This window comes from Xiphias gladius, chromosome 11 (genome assembly GCF_016859285.1).
Source record: "Xiphias gladius isolate SHS-SW01 ecotype Sanya breed wild chromosome 11, ASM1685928v1, whole genome shotgun sequence".
Taxonomy (NCBI): Eukaryota; Metazoa; Chordata; class Actinopteri; order Istiophoriformes; family Xiphiidae; genus Xiphias; species Xiphias gladius.
This window is the reverse complement of record NC_053410.1, coordinates 12,001,456-12,025,636: the sequence shown is the minus strand read 5'-3', so window position 1 is coordinate 12,025,636 and position 24,181 is coordinate 12,001,456. Positions and strand designations below refer to the sequence as shown.

General features: G+C 40.3%; 1 protein-coding gene across 2 annotated transcripts in view; it reads left to right on the top strand.

Annotated features, from left to right (window-relative positions):
* LOC120796251 (protocadherin-15-like) overlaps positions 1–9,083 on the top strand; it is a 202,379-nt gene extending 193,296 nt beyond the window's left edge. The window contains exons 34-38 of one of the 2 annotated variants that reach the window (XM_040138837.1): positions 1,973–1,994; positions 2,648–2,686; positions 2,835–2,908; positions 4,898–5,012; positions 7,983–9,083. In XM_040138837.1, coding sequence (XP_039994771.1) covers positions 1,973–1,994; positions 2,648–2,686; positions 2,835–2,908; positions 4,898–5,012; positions 7,983–8,597 — 865 coding nt within the window. In that variant the 3' untranslated portion in view covers positions 8,598–9,083. The remainder of the gene's footprint in view (positions 1–1,972; positions 1,995–2,647; positions 2,687–2,834; positions 2,909–4,897; positions 5,013–7,982) is intronic. The other variant, XM_040138838.1, reaches the window with a different exon arrangement.
* Positions 9,084–24,181: the final 15,098 nt, after the last annotated feature.

The window sequence follows — 24,181 nt, the reverse complement described above, 5'->3', positions numbered from 1 at the left end:
ATTCATGAAAATATCCACCAGCTCTAGTACCACATACATTATTTTTTCATTAAAGGCATAGTTCAATGTTTTGGAAAATACACTTATTCGCTTTTGTACGGAGAGTTTGATGAGATCAGTACCACTGCCATGTCTGTACGGTAAATATGAAGCTACAGGTGGTTATCTAGGTTTAGCACAAAGAAATGGGGAAACAGCTAGCCTTGCTCTGTCCAAAGGAAACAGAATCTGCCTATCAGCACCTCTAAAAGCTTACTAACTAACACGTTATATCTTTATTTATGTATTTTAGTTATTTAATCTGTACAAAAAATCATACTGCAAACATTATAAATTGTTTTTTTTTTTTTTTTAGGAGGGATTATGCTTGATTAAGAAATATTCCAGCACATAACCCCTCATAAATCAACAGCTTGTTGTTTATATGTTATGATTTTGTAGAGATTAAAGAATGATGAAAGACGTAAATTGTGTTGGTGAGCTTTAGTGGTGCTGGTATGCATTTGTTGTTTCCTTTGGACAGAACAGACGAAGTCTATCCCCTGTTTCCCCTTGTTTCCTGTATGCTAAGATAAAGTAACTGGCTGCTGGATTTAGCTTCTATATTTACCGTCCAGACATGAGAAGTATCAATTTTCTCACCTAACTCTCGTCAATTGAGAAGAATACATTTTTCAAAATGTTGAATTTTTATACCTTTAACTGATTCCTGCCATAATGACTTGGCTTTGTTGGTAGATGTATTTGTGGAAGCAGAATAATAAGTTTTTTGGTTTGTTTCGTTTTTTTTGTATAAAAATCTGCAATGAAAATCTATAAAGCTAGTTTTTACAGAGCCAAGATCCACACTACTGTTATAGGTATAATACACTGGGTTCTTCAGTATTCAACTCTTGTTGTAATTCTGAGCTCATCTTTCTCCCCTATTTTTCTACAACATTACCTTATCACCCATCTTCCCCCAAGTCCCCTCTTGTGCAAACTTCCTGTCGCTGCGGTCCACGGGGCCATTTTTCTTGATGTTGCATGAAGCAGCAGTAGCCAGCAGCTAAACCAACAGGTCATCCATCAGATCCCACTCCCATCATCCACCAGATCCCACTCCCATCATCCACCATGCCTGGGAGGTGTGGCCATATGGCTCTGCCCTGTCACCTGGTCCTACCCCATAATAACAGATTACAGCTCTCTAGAGGAAGCTCACATCATTGCTTGGCCATATATCGTAATGCGAAAGTCGTCATTACTTATGAGTCCAGACAGGTTACAGTGTACACTTGTGAACCTGGAGGTTTCAGCCGGGTTTCCCCGTTACTTGCCGTTTGTCATTGATTTGTGCTGGATGCTCTGCGGATGCATTGTTGTTGTCCCCAGGAGCAGCTCTGAGTTGTAGCTTTTTTTTTGTTTTTTTGTTTTTTTAACTGTTTGATTGAGTGCATTTCCAAAGATTTACTTACTTAAATTTAGGGGAAAAAAAACATTGCCATCTGTGGAGAGAAAATGGCACATTATGCCGTGATAACCAAAGACAATTTCATTAACTTTCTATGAGTTAGTAATTCCTCCATGAATCACAATGTCCTTTTCATATCTGCAAGATGCTCTAGATATGCTTGTATAAACAGTAAGTTTTTTCAAACTCCAATCTTCCCAGCCTCTTTGATATTTGCGTTTATTGTGTCGTTTTTTTCTCCCTGTTTGGATGAGATAACGGGAGGAAAAAAACAGCCCACACCAGCGTGATAACATTGTTGCCTTAGGCACCCTCTTTAAAACTGAAGAATATCTGCAACTCTGTAATTTAACACATGAAAATGCACAGTAAGTAAAGCTACAATTTCCTCACTGGTCAGCAGAATGTAGATGCTCTAGTCCTGTAGACTTAACATTTAATTTATCTAAAAGGACTTGAAATGTTGTTGTCAATCCGTATTCATTATTTGTCTTATTTTCTCCTTTCTGCGGCACACAGCAGGCGAGGCTATGGCAGACAGGTAAGCATTCCTGTTGTGATGTGTTTTTATCTTACTGTTGTGCCAAGACATTTTGTCACTCCCAAGCAGCTTGAGGGAGCTTATATCCTATTATTCTTATCTATAACTCACTTGATGGAAAACACTGAATGAGATTAAAATGAGATCCCGGTGATAGGACTTCTGACACTGACATTACAGTTTAGATTTGTTTCGAAAGTCTGTTGTAGTCTCCAATGTTCCTGTCAAATAGCAGATAAGCTGTTGGATGAGTTTTTCTCCTCTGTTGGGAAAAAAAAAAACATAATCAGGGACCAAACAAATTGACTGTTTGACAATTTTGACGTTAAAGTGTTTTGTCACCTTCAAATAATCTCTGAACTATCAACATCCAACAAACGTAGAATGTTTTATTTTATTTTTTTGTTGCAATTTCTTACTTCTTCAATTCCTTGGTTTGACTTCTTCCCTCTTTTCCCTCCCATCAATATATTATCAATATTTTCAAATTACTCCTCCATGGTGTATAACGTAGATTTACTAGTAAACATAGGAGAGGCCTAGCTTTTCTGTCTTTAAATCTTAAATGTGTGACCTCTTCCTTATGTTTGTGTTTGTCCTGAGTGTCCCTTCCTTTCATTGCCTTATCCTTCTTCTTTACCAATCTTTGGCAGCAACAGCAACTGCTGAGGCCATCTCTTCTGAGACCTGAGGTAGAAACACTCCTGCTTTCCTTAATTCACAGGGATTGTAGTCAATCTGCTGTATACCTACCCTGTATGCTGCTGCTGCTGCTCTTCCTCCACTGTCTTTCTCTGAAGAGTGTTGAGGATTTTCTGTCTCTGCCTCTCTGAACTGTAGGAACTCTCCATGGAGTCAGGTATCGACCCGGGCCAGGACTACTATACACAGGACTACTATAATTACGACCAAGGGTGAGCATGCAATCCACTGACCGTCTCATCTCTCTCCAGTCTTACTCTAATCCATGGAACTGATGTCCATTTCTTCAATTCAAGTTAAAAAAAAATCAGATTAGGACCTATTTATCATGACCTTACTTTCCAGCTGTCAGTGCTGAAGTCTTTGGGGAATGGAGAGCATTTCAAAGAAGTTCAGAATAAAATGATGAGCATAACTTATGCTGCCCCTTCAGCATTACATATCATCCGAGCGTTTGCCCTCTCTTCTCCCATCAAATGAGACCAATTATGCTGCTTTGAGTCGGGTACCTGAGAGCCTAAAAGTGTTTTCCCATGCTTTAATGGATAGAAGGTGTTTTGGCTCGCGTGTTACATTCCCCATGGTCTAAAGAGAAAAAACATGAAACTCAAAGCTGTAACAGCTGCTGAGAAATTGTTATCCTTAAACGCTCCCGCTCTGTGGCAGGTGACTTGCACCACTCTGGGGAATTACTCTACAAGTGTATCCAAACAGGGAGAAGCTTTTACACCTTAAATAGCTGAAACTAATGTTAAAAACTGTCCATATTGAAATTAAGTGTTGTAATTGCTTCTGTATTCACTCACCGACCATCTTTACTAACTTTAATTACTGTGTCTGGATCACACTGGCCTTCATTTGCAGCAAGCTGTAATTACATTTTAATGGTATGTCACAAAGTTCATAGTAAAAGCTGCATCACTATGATCAGATACCTTTGATCTGTTTCTGTTTGCAAAGAGGGGCACACATTAATGGCAGTTAAGCTTTTAATCCAGCAATCACCAGACCGTCACATGTTCAGAAAGTGGCAGTGACTTAAATTGCCATCGGCCTCTTTCCTTTTGGCTTCTCTCTAATTTAGTATTGTAAAGTAAGAAGAATAATTCACATGTTCAATATCAATGATCTTAGTTAATTGAGGCCATCCACCACACTAATGCAGACAACCTAATGGAGGACAGTATTTTAAAATGTGATTGCGTGTTCAGATTTTGCATGTGCAGTTTTCAGGTCATGTATTGTACATTTGGCCATAAACAGTGGAATAAGAAAACAGTGGAAAATTATGAAATCTCTTTTTTTTTTCCCCTGTCTTTCATTTCAATGACAGCTGACAAAAAACTGCCACCAATGAAAGCCATTAAGCCAAACACAACAGCACACTGGAGAAGACTTATACAACCTGATTTTATTTAAGTGTTTTAATGGGCGTTTAGGTATTACTTATCACTCCATGTGTTTGGATTTTTGTAATTTATTAGATCCCTTTGACAAACAAGGACAAATATGTAGTCCTCTTCATTTATCAACTGTGGATAATATTTTGGAAAATCTCTTTTAGCCCATGCATGTTTTTATTTCTCCACTATATCCTTCCAACTCACAAAGTGATTAGAAAGTGCAGCAAATCACCACAGAAATTATCGCTTATCATATCAAAGATATTGGCAAATTTATCCAGAAAAAAGCACTAATTAATTGGACCAGCTCAATATAACAGAAAAGGTTTAGCAGTGTTAAAAAATAAGGAGAAGAATTGCAAACATAAAATGTCTTGAAGGTCTTTAACAAACAATGACATTAATTCCTGTGCCAAATGGAAAATCATGTTCTACTGTATGCACTGTACTGCAGATGACAATTTTAAACCTATGCATTAAGTTTATGGTTAAATAACCCTTTAGCTCAGGAGCATATTGAATCCCCATGGCAGATTAATTTCATCGCTCCATGCTGACTGTTTAGCTTCACTGTGTCAAATGATAACCTATTATGATACAGAAGACATGATGTTTCATTTTTAAGTAATACAGTTATTTGTGGCTTTTTATCTCACAGCATGTAGATGAATTAATTTTTTAGGGCTAATAATCACTAACTTGTTGAATTTTTAAAACTATTGGCAAAAGGTCAAGGGAGATCACTGTAATTCTATACACTGCATTATTTGTCATATTTTGTGTGATTACATTTCTCAGGTATGACATTCCTCAGTACGGCAGTCGGAGGAGGCTGATATCTCCCATGTATGATGAATATGGAGAGGTGATCGTGGAGGATGATGGGTATTACTACAGTCCACATGGCCCTGAGGTATTACCTTTCCCTAGAGTAATAATGTTAACTATTGCCTACATGGGTTGTGTATCCAGTGTTGTATTGAAACATCAGTATTAACCCTGTGTGACATTTCAGTATTGTGGCTTTATCATCAGAAAAGGTTGCTAAATTAAATATGACTGTTTTAGGGCCGAAGCAGAGGCAGGGGCCGTGGCGGCATGGGGGGTAGGGGTCCACCCAAGAGGGTTGCATTTAGAGATGTTCCGCCAGAGGATGAATTCAAACAAGCTGAGCCAGCAGAGGCGGGCGAGCCTTCTAAGGCTGCCAAGAAACTGAAGTCTGTCATGAAACTCAGCAAACTCCTGGCAGCCAGCAAGGGAGGAGAACGGCCATCTGATGCCGGTCCCTCTGGCCCATCTCCATGGAAGAAAGCCAAAATGTTCAAGATGTTTGGCGCCGGTAAGAAGGACAAGGATTATGCCAAGCTGATGTCAGCCCGCCGTATTGACAGCCAGGAGAGTCTGACTGACGGACCAGCACTTATGGGACCAATTGACAGCAAGTCTGATACCCGCAGCCGGCTTGGCAAAGTCTTTAAGAAAATCAACTTGGGCAATAAGTTGCAGGTCCGGAGAAAGTCACAGAGTAGTGTAAGTCGTGGCTCCACCACAGGCAGTGAGAGAGACGATGAGGCCTCACAAGTAGCCAGTGAGGATGAAAGGAAGTCTAAAGTGTCTATTAGTGTGACAGAAAGTGAGCCCGAAGCAGGTGCAAGTGGAAGCAGTAAGGAAAAAGGCTCTGACGAGGAATCCTCAGAGAAAAGCAGTGTTGACAGAGATTATCTGAAAGTAGATTTAGACCGGAATGATGCCAACGAAAGCACTGTGGACTCAGAGGAAGAGCCTGATGAAGAGCCTGGGGATTCTGATGAGGAAAGCAAGTCCAAATCTGAAGGAGAAGAAACTGAGAAGGAATCTGGCAGTGAGAGAGAATCTGGGACTGAAAGAGAATCAGAGAAAGAGTCCAAGTCAGAGAAGTCATCGGCTACAGAGAAAGAATCAGAAACGGAGAAAGAGTCTGAGTCTGCGAAAGAGTCTGAGTCTGCGAAAGAGTCTGAGTCTGCGAAGGAGTCTGAGTCTGCGAAGGAGTCTGAGTCTGCGAAGGAGTCTGAGTCCGAGAAAGAGTCTGAGTCCGAGAAAGAGTCTGAGTCCGAGAAAGAGTCTGAGTCTCAGAAAGAAACAGAATCAGGAACGGGTACGGCAACGGAGAAGGAAACAAGCACAGACAAGGGTTCAGGAACAGAGAGGGACTCTCATGAAGAGTCTGAGGAGGAAGAGGCTTCAGGGAGCACTGGAGAAAGTGTGTCTTCTGCCCGCTCTTCCATTAGATCATCAGCTACTATGGCCAGCAAGGGGAGCAGTACTTCAGGCCTGAGTGGCAGTGGCAGCAGAAGAAGTGAAAGTGCAAGTGAGAGTAGTAGTGGTAGCACTAGTAGTGCTGCATCTTTATCTGGCTCGAGCGTTAAGTCATCACAGAGAACCAGATCATCAGGAAGCATAGTAACATCAGAGAAGTCCAGTGACGAACCCAATGAGGCCGAGTCAGGGACAGGGACAGCCAGCGAGGCAGAGTCAGGGAGTGAAGGTTCTTCGTCTCATGTGTCCAGCCAGAGGAAAACATCTGGGTCTGAGTCTGGTGGAGGGTCTTCTTCTAGCAGTGACATGATCGATCAGAGTTCCCTGGTCAGCGAGGAGAGCTCAACTTGTTCCCGGTCCACCGGAAGCAGCCGGCGTTCCCAAAAGTCCATCCTGAGCCGCCGATCTGAGGACACAATCACAGAGGAGAGTGAAGAGGAGGACGAGGAAGAATCAGAGACTGCTGACGAGAGCAAAGAGTCAGCCAGCGAGCTCAGTGATGAAGCATCGTCTAGGGGGTCTAGTGTGGCATCTGGAGACCCAGGGCCCTCTGCCCCCTACACTGGTCCCCCATACCGCTCCGAGATCAGAAGCATCGGTGACACTTCAGAAGAGACATACGGAGGACTATCCCCTATCACTGAGGTGGACGAAGATGCCATCTCCTCTTACAGATCTTCAGGCAGTGGCTCTGGATCAGAAGTCGGCAGTGCATCAAAGGAATCAGGAGGCGCAACGTCAGATGCTGATTCAGAGTCTGAAGGAAACTCAACTGCCTTCTAGTGAGAGAATTTGTCCGCTGTGAAGTAAGAGTGAATAAAATCAATTACCCTTGCATGGGAGTGAAGAAATATTACTTTCCACTACAGTGTGTTTCAAGCATCCACTTTTACCTCATTTCCCCCTCAGCAAGGAAAAACCTTGGTGGTTTCCTGCTGCAAAAGATGAGAATTTTCTCTCTCTTTCTTACATCTTTGACTTACTCTCCTCTTTGATGTTTTCTGAGTCTGTTTTTATACCTTTACTTTTTGTATATAATCTTGCTCTTGTTTCTGCTGTGAGATTTTGCATGTTGCGATACTATCTGCTTTGACTGAACGTTTTGCCCTGATTTTGAAATTATTACTTTTCAGGCAACCCTCTCCATAAATTCAGTTCTTACACAGGACTGCAGATACTTGGGGTTTATTCTAATTTTCTGAAGATTTGTTCGTCTGAATATTTTTTATTAAACAACAATTCCTATTTAAATTTTTTTAAAAGATCATAGTTGTATTACTACAGCATTTAAGAGTCTGTATTTGACTGGTTGCACTAATGAAGTTTGAAGAAGGCACCTTTGCTTCAGTATATTATAGTCCTCAATCCTCAAATACACAAGCATAATTTCTGCTAAAAGTCTAAGGGTTTTTTGATTATTTTTATTAGGATAATGGAGTATATTTTGGCAAGAATTCCCTGTGAATACCATGATCTCAATACCTGGTGTACAACCCAGCTATCTGCAGTTTTTGTGTTGAGAAACTGGCGTGTACTGTACCTTTTGGAAAAACTACATATTTACCTTGACCCACGGTCTCCTCCTCAGCCTGGCAGAAAGAAGCGGATTAAGCTGGTGGTAGATCGGGAAAATGAGACCAGCTCCACAGGAGAGGAGAGCACCACAGAGACCCAGCGGAACCGACTCCCCAACAGCCACAGCACCATCAACGGGAACATCTACCTCGCACAAAATGGCACTATCATCCGAACTAGGAGGCTGCCACACCCAAACAACCTGAAGGTGGGCTCTCCATGCCGGCTGGGTAAGCATTTTAAAAAACTAGACAAATTAGGTGTGACTCATGAAGAACCCTCCCCTGTTATTAGCATTGAGGGTTCAGGAAACGATACAGAAAATGGAACAGGTACATGTGTTCCCTCTAACGTGGACGTCAACCTCAACACTCGGTCCCCCTGTGGCTCACTTGGATCCACCATCACAGATCTTAAAAATTTTGGGTCCAAAACCAGTATTGCCAAGGCCTTGATTGATAGAAACAGCATCAGCCCGTGTGTCAATGAAGAGCAAGAGACTTATGTTGACAACCACAATAACAGTAGGGAGACACTGGAGTCTCACAGTGACCACACATTATCAGACGAGGAGGAGTTATGGATGGGACCCTGGAACAGCCTGCACATACCAATGACAAAACTCTAACTGGCAATGCAGGAAATTAGTTTCCTTTTTGTTATGTTCCTATCTCTATCATGTTGTTTTTGTTTAGAAAATGATCATAAAACATTGATCGTGTGCCTCAAGTGGATAAGCTCCAATCACTGTCCACGACCGGCGATTGCACTCAGAATTGAATTTTATTTAACCACATTATGTCAAAGCTTATTTGTACCAAGCGTTTATCACTGACAGGGCTATTACAGATGGGAAAATAGAGCTGCAAGGCAATGAGTGCCTCAAAGAAATATGAAATTTTATGTGAAATGTGCTTGACTGTAATTTTAATTATTTTTTTAACACAAAAAAATGGGCCTCTTTTGTTGAGCGATTCCATGTTTTGCTTTCTCTTCTCAGCCACTTTTTTTTTTTATTCCTGAAACAGAAAGACAAAGAGATTGTCATTCATTTCAGTACAATGTTAAAGATATTTACAGAGAAATCATGGTGAACATATGAAGAAATTGTTATTATATAGTCTATGATAAAGCAAAATAAGCTTATTTTGCTAATAGCATATTAGCAAATAATTAAGATTGTCATTGATTATTTTATGTTGTGATCATTTGACAATGTTTTTGAAAATTTCTGGAAAAATATATGAAATTATTTTTGTCTATTTTGTATCTAACAGAGATGGAGAATCTAACATATGATATTAAAAACATAATACCCAAATGACTGTCATCGCTGTATTTCAACAGTGAAATATGACCATGTGATCATATTGTTTTTGTATGGACATTTGTAACTACAGAAGTTGGTATTTTCAACCCCTTTACAAGATGCAGGTACACTCTGTTCATGATAATTTATTAACTGACACATCAGGACCCCATACATGGGGAAAAGGACTTCCAAAAAAGGTATTACATTCAACAATAAAGCTCTAACCTATTTTAATGTGTAATGTGAAGCATAATTTCAGGCCCTGACAGTTTCTGCAACTTCTCCCTATCCTCAACGTAAAGGTGCTTTAACAACATGGATATTATTAATTGTTGCTCACAGAAAAGTACATCATTGTGTGCCTTCATGAAAATGTGAATAATGTATGGGGTCATAAAGATACAGTCCTTGAAACTGCACAGTGGGGATGAAAGCTGAATACGGTATAAGGTAACACAGCAGCAGAACTAGACAGTAAGCTCATAAAAATACAATCTCTTCAGAGAGAGGTCTGTCAGAATGAGGCCTTCTCTGTGCAGTGGGCTTTCACTTTAAAGAAGCGCAATGACAGGTCACCAAACATGGGAATATGGATAGCTACTGTATCTCTGAAAAGCAGTGGGAAGTATGCTGCGAAGTCTGAGAAACTGACAGTCTTCTTGAGCCCGTTTTCTCACCTGTCAACACAAACTGCAAAAAAGAAAAAGAAAAATGTGTTTTTAAAGATGGCAGTCATTGTAACCAAAAAGGCAGAATGCAGTGGAAAATCTCTGGCATATTCTCTTCATTTGTTTCAGAGACTGACACATCTAACACATCCAGAATGACGTTTACAAAAAGTGTCCTGCAGTCAATCAAACTGTGAAAATGCCAATCAAGTTCAGAGTTCTTTGTAGACTGAAGTTCACAAAAGAGCAGAAGCTGAACTCCAAAGTGAAGTAGCTTGAAAAGCTGCTCAGAAAATAGGTCAGGAGGGAACCTTGTTCCCACCACAACAAGCCTGGTGTGCTAAAGGATCAAAACAAACCTCTGCACTATGCTGATGGAAAAAGAAAAAATAAATGGAAGCAAGACCTGCAAAAAAAAAAGCATAAAGATCAGCCTGTTTTAATTGTCAGCTGTGTCTTTATCAACTGTTAAATATGTGGATTAGTTTTTGGACAAGACAAGGGTCTGTAGTGTTCACTGGCCATCAAGAGCCACCCGCTACACTCTGCATTTACTCTCACAGGAGCTACCACAGCAGACAGGAGAACAGCATTGTACAAACCCTGCTGAGTGCAGACGGTGCTTTCTATCATGGGTTGGTTTTGCAATGTCCTTTTAGAGCTTTATATGTACTATGTAACGAAGCCTTAAAATGAGAATGTGTTTCAAAAATATCGGCATTCTTAACCGAAAGAAAGGTAATTAGCAGTAGATAATGCATCCGTACCTTCAAGGACATAATTCAATCTCTTCTTCGAATACTCACCTGATTAATTTGATTAAAGCTGGCTGAACAAATAATGAAAGCATTTCTACTGAGCATTTCATCTGTCACAGGATTATGTCCCAAGTCTTTTTTTTTTTTTAGTCTTCACCCTGATCATTTCATTTAGTAGACTAAATTACATCATTAAGAATGGAAATACCTCTGTGGAAATGAAAGGCTTAGGAGAACCCACTGCCCAATGTCTCCTCAAATGGGATGTACTTCTCATTCACACTTAATATTTATATAACAGTACTGTCTAAAGATAATGAAATGGTGCATACCTACCTAAAATTTCTAATCAGATCTGAGGTTTCGTTGCTGTTCTCTGTCGGTGTTATGTCATAAATGAGGCTGAAACCGGAAAAAGTAAAGTGATAATTTGCAACAATGCGATGATCTAATTTGCTGTAATCTACGAAGAACCACAGTCACCACAGAATGTAGAAAAGGTATATTAAAGTGAAATGATATCAAATTAAATAATACATCTGAGCCTCATAAAAGACAGAATATCACTGGATAAAAATAAGTGGGAGGTCATTGCGTTTATAGAAACAAAAATCCAGTCTTTTAAATTGTTGCATTAGCCACTGAGCAAGACAAAATTTCAATTTCAGAATCTGGTCCACTAACACTTCGAGTTAAAAACATTTCTACAATTCCAGAAGCGCCTGCCTTAAAAGAAGAATTTCAAAAATTTAAGAGTGATGAAGGCCACCGAGACTTGTTTGCTACAGGTAACAATTTTGAAGACTCTCAAAGACATCCTTATAGAGCCTAGGAAATGTTAATTTTGTGAATTACCTCACTTTTTGAGTTGCATTATATTTCAGTTTCAATAGTGGCAAGATGATTTACTCATAATATAACATTAACCTGACCTATTAAACTCCAAATACTTTACACACTTATAATTTCAAACTGTCTTAGCCTTTTTTTTTTTACTAAATGTGTTCTAGTCACCTTCCTTTAAAATGATTTTCCATTGGGTATAGATGGACTATTAATGCAGATAATTAGGTACATTTGTAGTTATTACAACCTTTATTAGTTGAGGTCATGACAGTTTGCACAAATGCTAGAAATCTGCATTGGTGTATTGTAGTTTTGACAGAGCCACGTTGATGGCATGGCTCTGTGGATGGTCATGTCGGTCAGTGGGTCCACCTGGTTCAGACAGAAATATCACAACTATTGGATGGATTGACATGAAATTTTGTCCCCCCATTCATTCCCCCTTCAGAATGTGTTTTAACAACTTATGTAACTTCTCATCTTGAACATCATCAGGTAATTTGGGTCGCAACCAAATAGCTGCAAAAAGCCTTAATAAGCATTGAGTGATATTTAGCAAATGTTCGCAAGCTAAATGCTAAAAAACAAAGATGGTGAACAAGGTAAACATTGAACCCACTAAATAGCATGTTAGCAAGGGGAGCATTTTAGCATGCTGACATTAGCATTTACTGTAACTCAAAGCACCACTGTTCCTAAACAAGGCCTCACAGAACCACTAGCATGACTGTGGACTCTTGTTTGAAAACGTGTTCTTGTTACCTTCCTCAAAAAAGGTTTTCACTCGGTATAGATGAAACATGAATGCAGATATCCAGGTACATTTCTAGTTATTCCAACCATGAATAGTTCAGGACATAAGAGGTTCTACAAAAAGGGGTGACATCTACAGTAGTTGGTATGTACACATTTTAAAAATGTATGAATGTATGCGTCAGTTTTTGTGTCTGAGAGTCATCATGGTAACAGTGATCTGGGCGTCATTGTGAAAACGATATGTAGAAATTCAGTTTTGTGAAAAGATCAAAGCAGTGGCAATCAGTACTTCTGTACCTCTGTATCGTAAAATCTTGCCTCAGAGTTCATTTAAATGTATTTATACATCCTCCAAAACAGGTTCTGCCACAGTTTATGTTTATGCAAAGTCATTTTCTGCATAAGTAATTCTGCCATAGACCTATGGATGTAAATCATGAAACAAAAATACTGTTGTACTTCACAGAGATTCGTAAATCTCTAGAGTTTTCATGGAGGGTGATTATTTATACACCGTTGAGTCTGCAAAGTTACTCGTGTGTTGTGTGCTCCAAAGAAAAGTACGGGGTCATGCTCTCTCTCAATACTAGCTTGTGACAGCTTGCTTATTCTAATTGGCCTTTCGAGGCCTTGTTTCTGGCCCTTGGTTTAATCAGTGCAACGAGCTCATGCATTCATTCAGATACACCCAACACTTCTTTAGAAAGTTCATTGGCTTGCCGAGGAATTACTGTCACTGCAGCAGATAGACCCACATCGCTCCTAATGTTAACATTCAATTTGACAGGAAGAAGAAGTGGGAGCAACTTCACAGATATGCATCAATATTAAATCACCTTTTAATCAAATATTCAGGGTGAATGTAAAATAGGAACATAAGCTCAATAGGAATTGGGATTCAGGTTTTCTTCTCTCAAATATACAAGTGTCAGTAATCTGATGTAAAATAACCCTGTGGAGTTAAGACTCCCTGCCTGCATTGTAAGAACACATTTCTCAGTCCGGTTAGCATAAGGGTCAAAAAGTACTCCTACATAGTCATGATACTATTGCAAAGAGTATAAATCTGTTATTATCACTGTTGTACGCAGTATTAAAATTACTGTTTGATTTATACGCTCGTGTTTGTTGATCTTTACTCCTGAGCATGTGTTAAAAAGCAAATACAGCGGCCACACTTCTATCACATGTAAATACTGCATGTCATGAATGTGTGTGAAATGTTTGATAGCTGAAGCCATAACATAAGCGTGCAGATTTGATTTTCTGTGTGCACAGGAGGACTGGCTAATACATTAATACCATTTCCACTTGCTCAGGAATGTGCTTCCCAGTTAGACGTAAGACCTGTTCTCATTCCAAGTTTACCGGCGAGCCTCCTGAGTTTCACCTATTAGCATAGCCTATAGAGGATATCCTGGCCTACAGCAGGCAACATGGTATTCTATCCATGACTCATTCTAAAGAAGATTATCACAAATCCCCAACGGAGGCAGGAGGAAACTCTTCATAATACCTATCTGTTACCACTGCTTATTGCATGCTCAGACCTGGAGAGAAGGACTATTCGTTTCCTCCAAAATCTAACGCCAAAATAAAATGATCCATTTAACTACATCATTCTTAAAATTAGAGGTGACACATTTATTTACTCTTGCAAAGTCAGTTGAGGTTATGAATACAACTGAAAACAAGGAGTCAAGAAAAAAATGTCATATTACCATACATTTCATAATCCTCAGCCCCAAAATAAAGAGGCAGCGTGTTCTGACAGCACACACCATAGCTACTGGTGAAATTACAGCTCATGCCATGCATCTGGTGTGTCATTATTTTTGTTATTCAATGAACTCTGGCTTTTTACTCATTAAACTAGATCAGATCTGCCCTGCAGCCAGTACAGAGACAGATGGGAATAGTTCAATGCTGCAGGAGACTGGGCCTAGTCACAGCTTGGTTATTACAGTGGAGCCACATTAGAGGGTGCTGTGCATTATTGTGCATACCAAAATTAGCCAACACAGTCTGATGTAAGGGTCATTTCTTTGATAAGCAGCAGAACTGTGAGGTGAAGGTCTTTTTTATCAACAAGCTGAAGCTTTGATAATATTCATTGAAGGTGAACAAGGTGCATGCTTGTAGGTTTCCTGATTCTGGGGTGCTGTTGCACACACAGGTACAATATAGGATGCTCTGATCCCTGATTAACTTGTAAATGCTCAGCTGCTCTTATTGGTCATTACCCGATGTACAATTATGAGCTGATAATGGAATTTTAAGATATGAAATCTAATAACTTAAACATTCAGCTGAAAACTGTACAAAAAAAAAAAATTTTTTTTAAATGGTATAGAGACAATATAGTCAAGTTAGTCAACTTTTTTTTAATTCAAAACATAGATGAACAGCCAACTCAGGTCAGGGGTTTCCAAGCTAGGGGTCTGGACCCCCACAAGGGGTCGCAAGGCGATTAACAGGATAGGGACCACAAAAATCACACAAAGTTATGTTTATTTTTGGCAGACTTTTCTCTATGCCTTTTTTCTAGCAAATTTCTGGATAATTTTACCTCTTCAGGCCTCTAAAAAAAATAAAATTAATTTTTAAAAAAAAGCTATATCACTCTTACTGTATTACTATCACTCTTCGGTTAAACCGCTAACAATGAGTAGACCTGCTACAGGTAACGAGTGGTCACAAGTAGACATTGCTTCACAAGGAATCACAAGCCAAAAATACTGTTAAGCCACTGCTCCACTTGGAGCATTGCCTTTCTTATTGCTGAACTGGCCTCTTTTATTCACTCATCCCTGTTTTCACTAGAACTACGTCAGAAAGTGTGACGTTTCGTCTGCAGTGCATCCTTCAATGATGTTGAGAGCCAAGGTGTATTGTTTGGAAACACTTAAACACATTTTGTTGGCATGAAAAGTGTCCACACAGACACTAGAGCTAGCTAGAGACAGTGCCAAACAGTTCATTAATATTTTGGCTTTCAGTCCAAATCTTTTTTTCTTTAATTTGGACTTCAGCTTTTTTTTTAAAGTGACTTGCAAGTTTAAATAAGATACAGATTTATATGCACCTTTAATAGAACCATTACAGACAACAATGGTTAAAGTTGCCAAGACAGGGATATTAGGGGAGATTTGCAGATTGGATCAGCAGTGTTAAGGACAAACTGAATTGAAACAAGCTCACAACCTTAACCACACTATAGAGTTAGTATCCTTGGGGATGAAAACAAAAGATTTCTTTAATCTTTGAATATATTGTTTTTAAATACAGAGAATGCCACCTGACATGAGATGATCATAACCACTGAAGAAACAACCCCAGGTGGTCTACCCTCCATTTTAAAAGTATGATGATGCAGACAACATTGAGACTGATCTTACCTTACACGCAAGACAAGGAGCAGAGACACAGGTATGTATTGTCTTTCTTGCTTTGTCAGTGCCAGATGAACTTACATACTGTATCGTTCTTGTGCCCTTTTCTATAGTGCTTACACAGCTGACACGCTCATCGAGCTCTGATGCTGTTGCAGCTCTTGATAGTTCATTACTTCTGCAGACAAGTGATGCTACTAGGAGCTTTGCGCTTTCCCGATCGATGCTAAATTCATCAAAGTTTCTCCATTGGCCTTAACTTGATTAAACACACTTAAGTCCAATTCATAAACATTCTGTGAATTCTCTTCGGGGCACCCAGAAGCCACTAATTTCATTGGTGATCAATTTTGCTCTCGCCTTTTCGGTGTCGCCCTGTAGCTCAGCCACCTGTTAAGATTACCCTTAACCCAGCTTCTTCACATTTCAACACATCACTGCTTACTAATTAGATTTCCTTGGGAGTGCGGCCGTTTCCAAACTCTGATCGGAGAGAGATAGCAGGAGAAGCCAACTGAGAATAACTTTAGGAATCGCCACATGACCCCGTGGAAGCAACCAATATCGGTAATCCCATAGGGAGAAATGATAAATGGCCCAGCAAGAAGATCATGTACTATACTTAACTTTTTTTTTTTTAAAGGAACAAAATATTCACAGCAAAAATGCATTAAATCCCTCCTCGCAAGTTATTCCCATGCAGGCCTTGTATAATATTTTGAACTTTTTTACCCTGCCAGTGTTGGCAGCAGCAATATTTCCATAGATTCACTAGTACTTTCTTTGCCTTTGGTCCTCTTGGAGTGTGACATTATATTATTAAATTTCATAGTAATAAAATGTTAATTATCTCTCAGTCGCTTGGTATTCCTTGTGTCAGTCATACAGAATATTTTTGCACAGCATTTTATTTCACATCATAAAAAAGGGAGGCGGCAGAGAGTTGATAATGAATATTGTGATGACATAGAAATGTGGTGCCATTTGCTTCCAGACACATTAGTCATTATAATAAACCAGTGCCCGGCTGTCACTTTACCGGCTTTCTCAGTGATGCGTTTGAGGCAAGAACATTAGCTAATGTAGAGATTTACATATATTTATTGGCCATTTATTTTCAAATTTTGTATCATAGTGAAACCAGAAAAAAGTAAAACCACACAAAACGAAACAAAACATCATCTGATGTTTGCCTTGAAGGTGCCATGAGTGTTTGAAAGCCTTTCATTACTTCATGGGGCATTTTTAGCCTCATGTAAACACAGATGTTGTACCCGCGCGGCCACAAGATGGCGCCTAAAACTCACGGCTGTGGCTTGACATCTGCCTGCAAGATGAGAAAGCAAATGAAGTGATGAAAATTGCTTATAAAGAAATGGCACTGACAGAGTGGAAATTAAAGATAATATTTGTCATGTTAATATTTTATTCTCTTTAGACATTAGAGGCCCTGCAGCATGGCTGGTTATTTATCTTGTGTGTCTCCACTATATGAAGACATGCTATAAATAATGATGCTGATGATTCTCTTGAACAAAATAGGAGCATGAAAATACTTTGTAACTAAGTAGTTGTTTGAATTGAACTAAGTCACATCTTATAAGTCTTTCTGAACTAAAATTTTCTTTTTCTTGTACCTTATGTTGATTTGTTTTTTTATAATGTCTCTGTGTTTGTGGCAGTCCTTTAAAAATTCCTTAAATATTCGTTAAATTAATAAATTTTTATGCTTTTGCTCCATATAAATGTGGTCATGATGATACAGTTTACATCAATACTTTCTGCTGATCCTACCTGCCTAATTAGTTTACATTTCTTTCAATCGGATTATTGTCTTCTTTCTCTCTGGCATGTGGAGGACAACAGATCACTCCTATTTTAAGAGAGCAGTGCTTAGGCAGAGGGTAGATTCAAGTCCATCATCATCTCCTCATTTCCTGCAGCTATTTAAGACTGTGCCTTTCCAAAATAGGCACCCGATGACCGCAGCCGGAGCTATCTGGGGACCTGCTTTCAAACTAATTCAAGGATATTAGGATGTATCCGAAAGTTTTGTTTTGACATTTCTATACCTTCGTCGCCCGTCGTGTGAGCAAAGCGTGTGCCGTCTGACTTAATGTCATTTTAGAAGTCATCTCAGATGTTTTTAGGCTTCCATAACTATATATTGTACATCTTGAGTGCTTTATAATTTCTATGCTGCACATTGTTATTTTGGAAATGTAGTCAAACCCCAAAGTAAGGTTTAACTGACAGACAGGTCATACACACAAACACACACACACACACACACACACACAGAGTGTAGTTCAGTGTCCTACAACATCCCGCCCAAAGGTTATATTCTATCCGAAATGTTGGGTGTGTAGTAAAATACATACTCCACACTGTCTGGCTCTCCTAATGAAGGGGTTTATGACTGGTAGTCCCGTGTTTGTACCATGTATCATGCACCGCTCTATCACTGGATACAAGGTCGGATCATATCTCATCCTATATCTGCCAGCAGTGCAAGTCGGCAATGTGAGCTTGGTCTATTAGACATAGTGGTGACATTATTCCAAGGCATGAAGCCTTTTAAAGGTGATTTTGATTGGTTTTGGGGTATAAAGATAGAATTTAACGCCTTTTTGGGGGATTTTTCTGCTCTTATTGTTGTTGATCTTATGAACAGCACATATTGGAGTTTTTCACCAAAGAACCTCTGTTGTTATTCTGAGTCAGACGCAGCTGTAAGAGGCCAGGCTTGTCAGACTGCGAGCTTTCAGCACCCACAGTGTTAATGTATAATGTCAACGCAGTAGGGAGCCTTGTTAAAAAGCAATTAAGCCAAAATGATTTAAACATTGTGCGGTTTGGCCATTGGCGAGCCTTGAGGTACACACTGTGTTGTTGTCTTAAAATGAGAATTTCACTGTCTGCTCACACTGAAAACCGCTATTTGTGTGAGTATAGCTCTAACCACACTTTCCCACACCCGCCAAACCATACCAAACCACAGACTGCAGATGAGTATGCATACCGCACACACACACACACACACAAACACACACACTCACATAGAGACACACAAAGACACACACACACACACACACACACACACACACAGCATTCACATGAAGAGTAATTGAGGGGTTTGACTAGTTTTTGGTGCATTAAAACAGTAGCTGTTTTAAATGACAGGGGCTGAGACATACTTGCATTGATGTCTGTGAGGCTGGTAAAGATGGCTGATTACTCAAAGAGGACGTGGCATTCAGTAACTCTTATTATATTCCTCTTTATTCAGTGGAGTTTGACTGAATCACCCAATTTAAGCTGTTCCTGACTGTAAAGGGATTCTTAATCCATGGCTTTCTTGGTCGGCATATTAATTTCTTGAGTGATTTCAAACACAAGCCTTTCTGCAAACACTGTTATACTTGGTCTTATTTTTGATGATCAAAACATTACTGCTGACAGTTGAGAGTCTTCAACAGGCAACCCAGAGCTATTAAATGTTCGCCCTGTTTCCAAAGCAACAGCTCATCCCATATTCCATGTGATAATTTACCATTATTTGTGTGTCTCCAAGTAAGTCTACCAGAGTTACATAAGCAGCTTAAGTTTTAGTTCCAGTGGCCGTTGTCTTAGACAAAGATTAGTGCTAGGCCATAGTCAGACACATTTTAGCTGTTGGCAGATTGTTAGCTTACACTCTGTGTGCAAATGTGCTCATCACAGCCAGACTGCTTGGATGTGGTTTGGAACATCTGTGTGGTCCCCACTCCAGAAGAAGACAGACAGGGTAGAGACAGAGGGTGAGGAGCAGGAGAGGGGAGGGGTGGTGGGACCCCAGGGCTGCTCAGAAGGAAGCCCTCAGTTTTTCCATCACTGCTGTCGCCGCCACCACGGTGGTTGTGTTGCGTCTGAGCAGAGCCAGGGGGACAGTGTGAGGCAGATGCAAAGTGTGTGTGTGTGTGTGTGGGAGAGGAAGAGAAAGAAAGACGGAGAAGCGAAAGCAAGACAGGGACAAAGTGACTTTGTGGGGAGCCGTCAGTCTAGTTGATGACTTATGAAGTTGAAGGCTAGGTCTGGCAATCACGGAGCTGCTGGCGGGGGTTGGGAGAGGGGCGCTGAAAAGAGCTTTGGTCCAAACCTGTGGTCGACTCCCCCACCACCAGGAGCAGCAGCAGCAGCAGCACCACAGCCCAGCTCCCTGCCTGTATGCGTGTGGTGTTTATTTACGAGCCTGTTTAACCACGGCGCAGTCCCTGTGGTGGACTGACACAAGATGACAGCAGCCTAAATGTCTTGCCCTTTAAATCCAGTCTAATGGTCGCTTAGCGCTGTGGAGACAGGATAGGCGCCTGGGGTCTTTTCATAGGGGCCCTCTGAGTAACACATCAGCTAACACATCTATGGGCCACCATCCAGAGTCTTATTACTACCTGCTTCTGCGGCTGTGGCGCCACTGATTTAGCCATGGCTGTGTGTGGAGGGACAATGTGAGCATGGGAATAGACACCATCCACCTATTACAGCTGCTCTAACAATGATTTTGGATGTGAATGTCTTTTTAATATCTGTGTTTGTGGTGTCTGGGATAGTTTGAATGGCCGCTGGCTGGTTATATGTAGAGTTTAAAGAAACAGCAATTTAATATGATGTTCGGGATGTCTTTGCCCTGAATTCCTAATTCTAAACCTGCAATTTAATTTTTAGAGCAGAAAAAAATGCAATCTGTGTTTGTTGTTGATGTTTTGTTTTTTTTTCAACAATTCATTGCTGTCCGGACTAGATCATAAAGAGTTAATCCGTTGTGTTTTTACCTGAAGTAACTGTGGTGAGTTAATAGCAGATGTGAGTGTTATTGGGCAAATTATATGCAATATGAAAGCAAACATACACTTCGCATAAAAACGACCTGCGTAAACACACCATTCATAAGTGCATACCATTCTGTGTGGGCTTGCCAGCCAATGCAATTAGACGCTTTCTGAGAGGAAGAAAAGATTATCATCCAAAACCTTGTGCCTTGCTCAACCCATGTGAAAAAAGAGATGTTTATTGTGAGTCAGATTCAGCCTGTCAATAATCCACAACAGATCTTAGTTAAAGTCATTCTGATCACAGCTCTGGGATCTATGAGAGGAAATAGGCAAAGGGAAAAGCGTTGGCCACAAATCCCACGGGAATCCATCTCTGGAGAAGAGTCTTCTCCTGAATCACCTGTTGGCCTTACTCGCTGTTGTTACCCCAACCTCAACTTGTTGCTCAATGCAGCACACACGCAGCACACACGCAACACACACGCAGCAGACACACACACACACACACACACACACACACACACACACACACACACACACACACACACAGGCTTTGAGCTTCAATCTGCATGCTTCGGTCCTGTGCAAACACAGATCAGACCAGACTCATTGGGCCGTGTCTCTGGCACTCATCAGGCTGTTTGTACTGCAATTTCCTCCCCGCTCTTATCCATGTTTTGTCCACTGTCATTCCAGCGGGATTATGGGATGCTTTCATCATGCAGGAACATCAACTGAGGCAGTGGGGGAAATGCAAAGGAGACATGTTGTTTTGCTCCTCTCATCACACATCGTGTTATCATCACACGCCATAATGAATGCCACAGTCTGGAGTTATCCTTAGAACTAATTATTATTTTGTACTTGCTCTCCTGTCCATCTAAACAAACAGTATTTATTCATTCCAGCTCTTCCACCCATTGGGAAATGCTGCATATATTGTACAAACCACTTGGCTCACAGGCCAACATGTGTCCTTAAAAGCAACAGGTAATACTGTGGTTATATTATCATTCAGGCCATGCAGAGTTTGATATTACCACATTCACACATACATGTGTCTGGCAGCACTCACTCGAACATATTAGGCCTCATTTCGGAAAAGTTTGTACACACAGATTTGGTCGTAACGTGCATTTGAACAAATACGTTTTATGTGATTCAGCAATTCTTAAATATTCAAAGGCAAGAACCCGATTTACCAGTGGTCAAAATAAACCCACAAACTTTGTAGGTACCTTTGAATTTTGCAGTTTGTAGATAAGTATTTTGTTATAGTTTGTGGCTGGTCCTAAATAGTAAATGAAACCTAAATTAGTTGCAGTTTTTGTTTTTGTTTGTTGTTTTTTTGGTTTTGTTTAAATTAGGTCAAGAGTTTTCTTGCTTTTCTCAATTTTTATGAGCAAAATTAAGACCGGGGGAAAAAAAAGGATTTGTGTATTAGACCCATCGTCCACAGACTTAAATTAATGATCCAGCCAGAAGTAGATAATTGCTCCAATTTGAAACAAGTTGACTTTTATACAGAGTCTCCTTAGGGTCAGCTCAGTTTAGAATTGATTTCAGTTTGTTGTTTTTTTTCGTTTTTTTTTCAAACAGAATACTTCTGAAACTAATCTATATCGCAGAGCTTTTGGCTCCTGAGGCACATCTTTAATAGTCACTCCAAACTAAGGATTAAAAAACAAGACACAATCTCATTTTGCCACAAGAGCTACAAGTGTTTGAAATGAACTGCTCGAGGAGCTCAGAGCTGGTTCATGTGTGTCACTGGCAACCTCATGTCTTCTTAAAACTGGTGGTAGTAGTTGCTGACATGCTTTTGTTCAACAGACCTTAATTTTATGTTAGCTGTCTGTTTATTTCTGTAATTGGTATATTCTGATCTGTTTTTAAAAAGTGCTGTATACATAAATTGTTTGTCGTAAAGTTGTTTGAATAAGTATATGTGTACACTTTACTAGCGTGCTTGTGGGCCTTTGTGCGTAATCTTCCTTCTATACTAGACTAGTAATGTCAATACCCTCATCTGCAAGTTTTTACAATAAGTCATCAGAGTAGATTAAGGCTCCGTCTAGACGCAATCTGTGGTTAGTTTTGTGTTTTTTCTTCACATTAGTTAAGGCTTTGGTGAGGTTAAGATGATCCCAAATCACCGCTTCGAGGCTTCGTCCACTCGTGGCTCTAATCTTTGGGGGGACAGTTGAGTTTATTTAGTCTTTGATGAGGTGTCCCGCGTCTCCAATACTGATGAGCACTTAGTCATCACCACTGCCGAGCCTTGCCGCTATGGGCTAGGCCTGCCGCCTCCCTTCTATCCAAGAGCCTCATTCATCCCAAGACAAGCAAACACAGTCATTACAATTAAGCAGTTCTGTTAAAGGGATAGGCTGCTGGCAGATTAAGGGAGTAGAAATGAAGTGGTTCCTTGTGTTACTGCGGGCAGTCACCTCATTAAAGGTTGATTTAGTGAAGTTTTTTTTTGTTGTCCGTAAGTCTAAATATACTGTACGTATTATCTTTCATGTGGGCATTTGTGCACAAAGTCATGCTCCTGGAAAACAGCTTTGTTACTGAAGGAGTTTTTCTACGTTAAAACTGCACTGCTATTGCTGCTTCGTATCTCAAGAGCAAATGAAAACAAGCCAGAGGAGACACTGAGGGCCTAGACTGAGTTCTCAAGGGGCCTTGAGACATGAAGGATTAAGATTATGGGGGAGGTTCTTTTAAATGACTGATAGTACAAAGTGAGAGAGGGAGCGAGGCAGGGCAGGGCAGGAGTCTGTGTGGCGGACCAGCAGCAGCTTTACTCTTCAATCAGTGAGATGAAAATTGCCACTCCTGTCAAAGTAGAGGTGTTTACTGAAAGAAGGACAAGGGAGAAAAAGAAACAGAGAGAGACCTCTTGAGAGGGAGAGTTATGCAACCTGTATGGTCCAGGGTTCCCATGGAGCAGGATTGCTAAATTTGGCCAGGCAGGGCTAGAGTTTGTACCTCTCCAAGTCTGTGGGCAGAAATAGCAGAGGTGTTAAGAGGTAGGATTGGATATGATCCTGCAATGATGTATAATGACACAAAACCAAATTGCACATCTCTGAATGTGGCTAAAATGCGGCAAACAAAATGACAGTTTTCCGGGAATAAAAGCGGGGAATCAGAGTGTTGGAAAGCTGTAAGACACTATGGATGTCTTAGCGAAAGTAATTTCAAAGGATATCAGGGAAAGTGATGCAGAAAACCAGCAACTGAAACTCCAGAAAAATGTTCAAGGGTAAGAAAGGCTGTCGACATGTAAAATGTCACTCGTAACCTCTGCTCTTAATCATTTACAGGGGTTTGAGCGTAAATGATTCCCATTAAAAGTAGCCTAAATCTAAGCCTGGTGTGGTTTGGTAGCATGGTGGTCTCGGCGGTGCTTTATGATACAGTAGGGCCTTGTGGCAATGCTGCCCGCAGTGTGTTTTGTGTCTGTCTAGATTTCATCGATCGGTGATGTGACGGAGAGCTGCAGTCAGGCCTCTTTGTCAAGGCGGGATGTCATTGTTAGGCCACCTCAGCACTGACAAGGATTCCAAAAGTTTTTTGACCTCTGTAGGCCTTACTGATGCATTGTTTGTTAAATGTATTTTTAAATGAGTTTTGTTCAAATTTAGGCTTTCTTTCTAACTC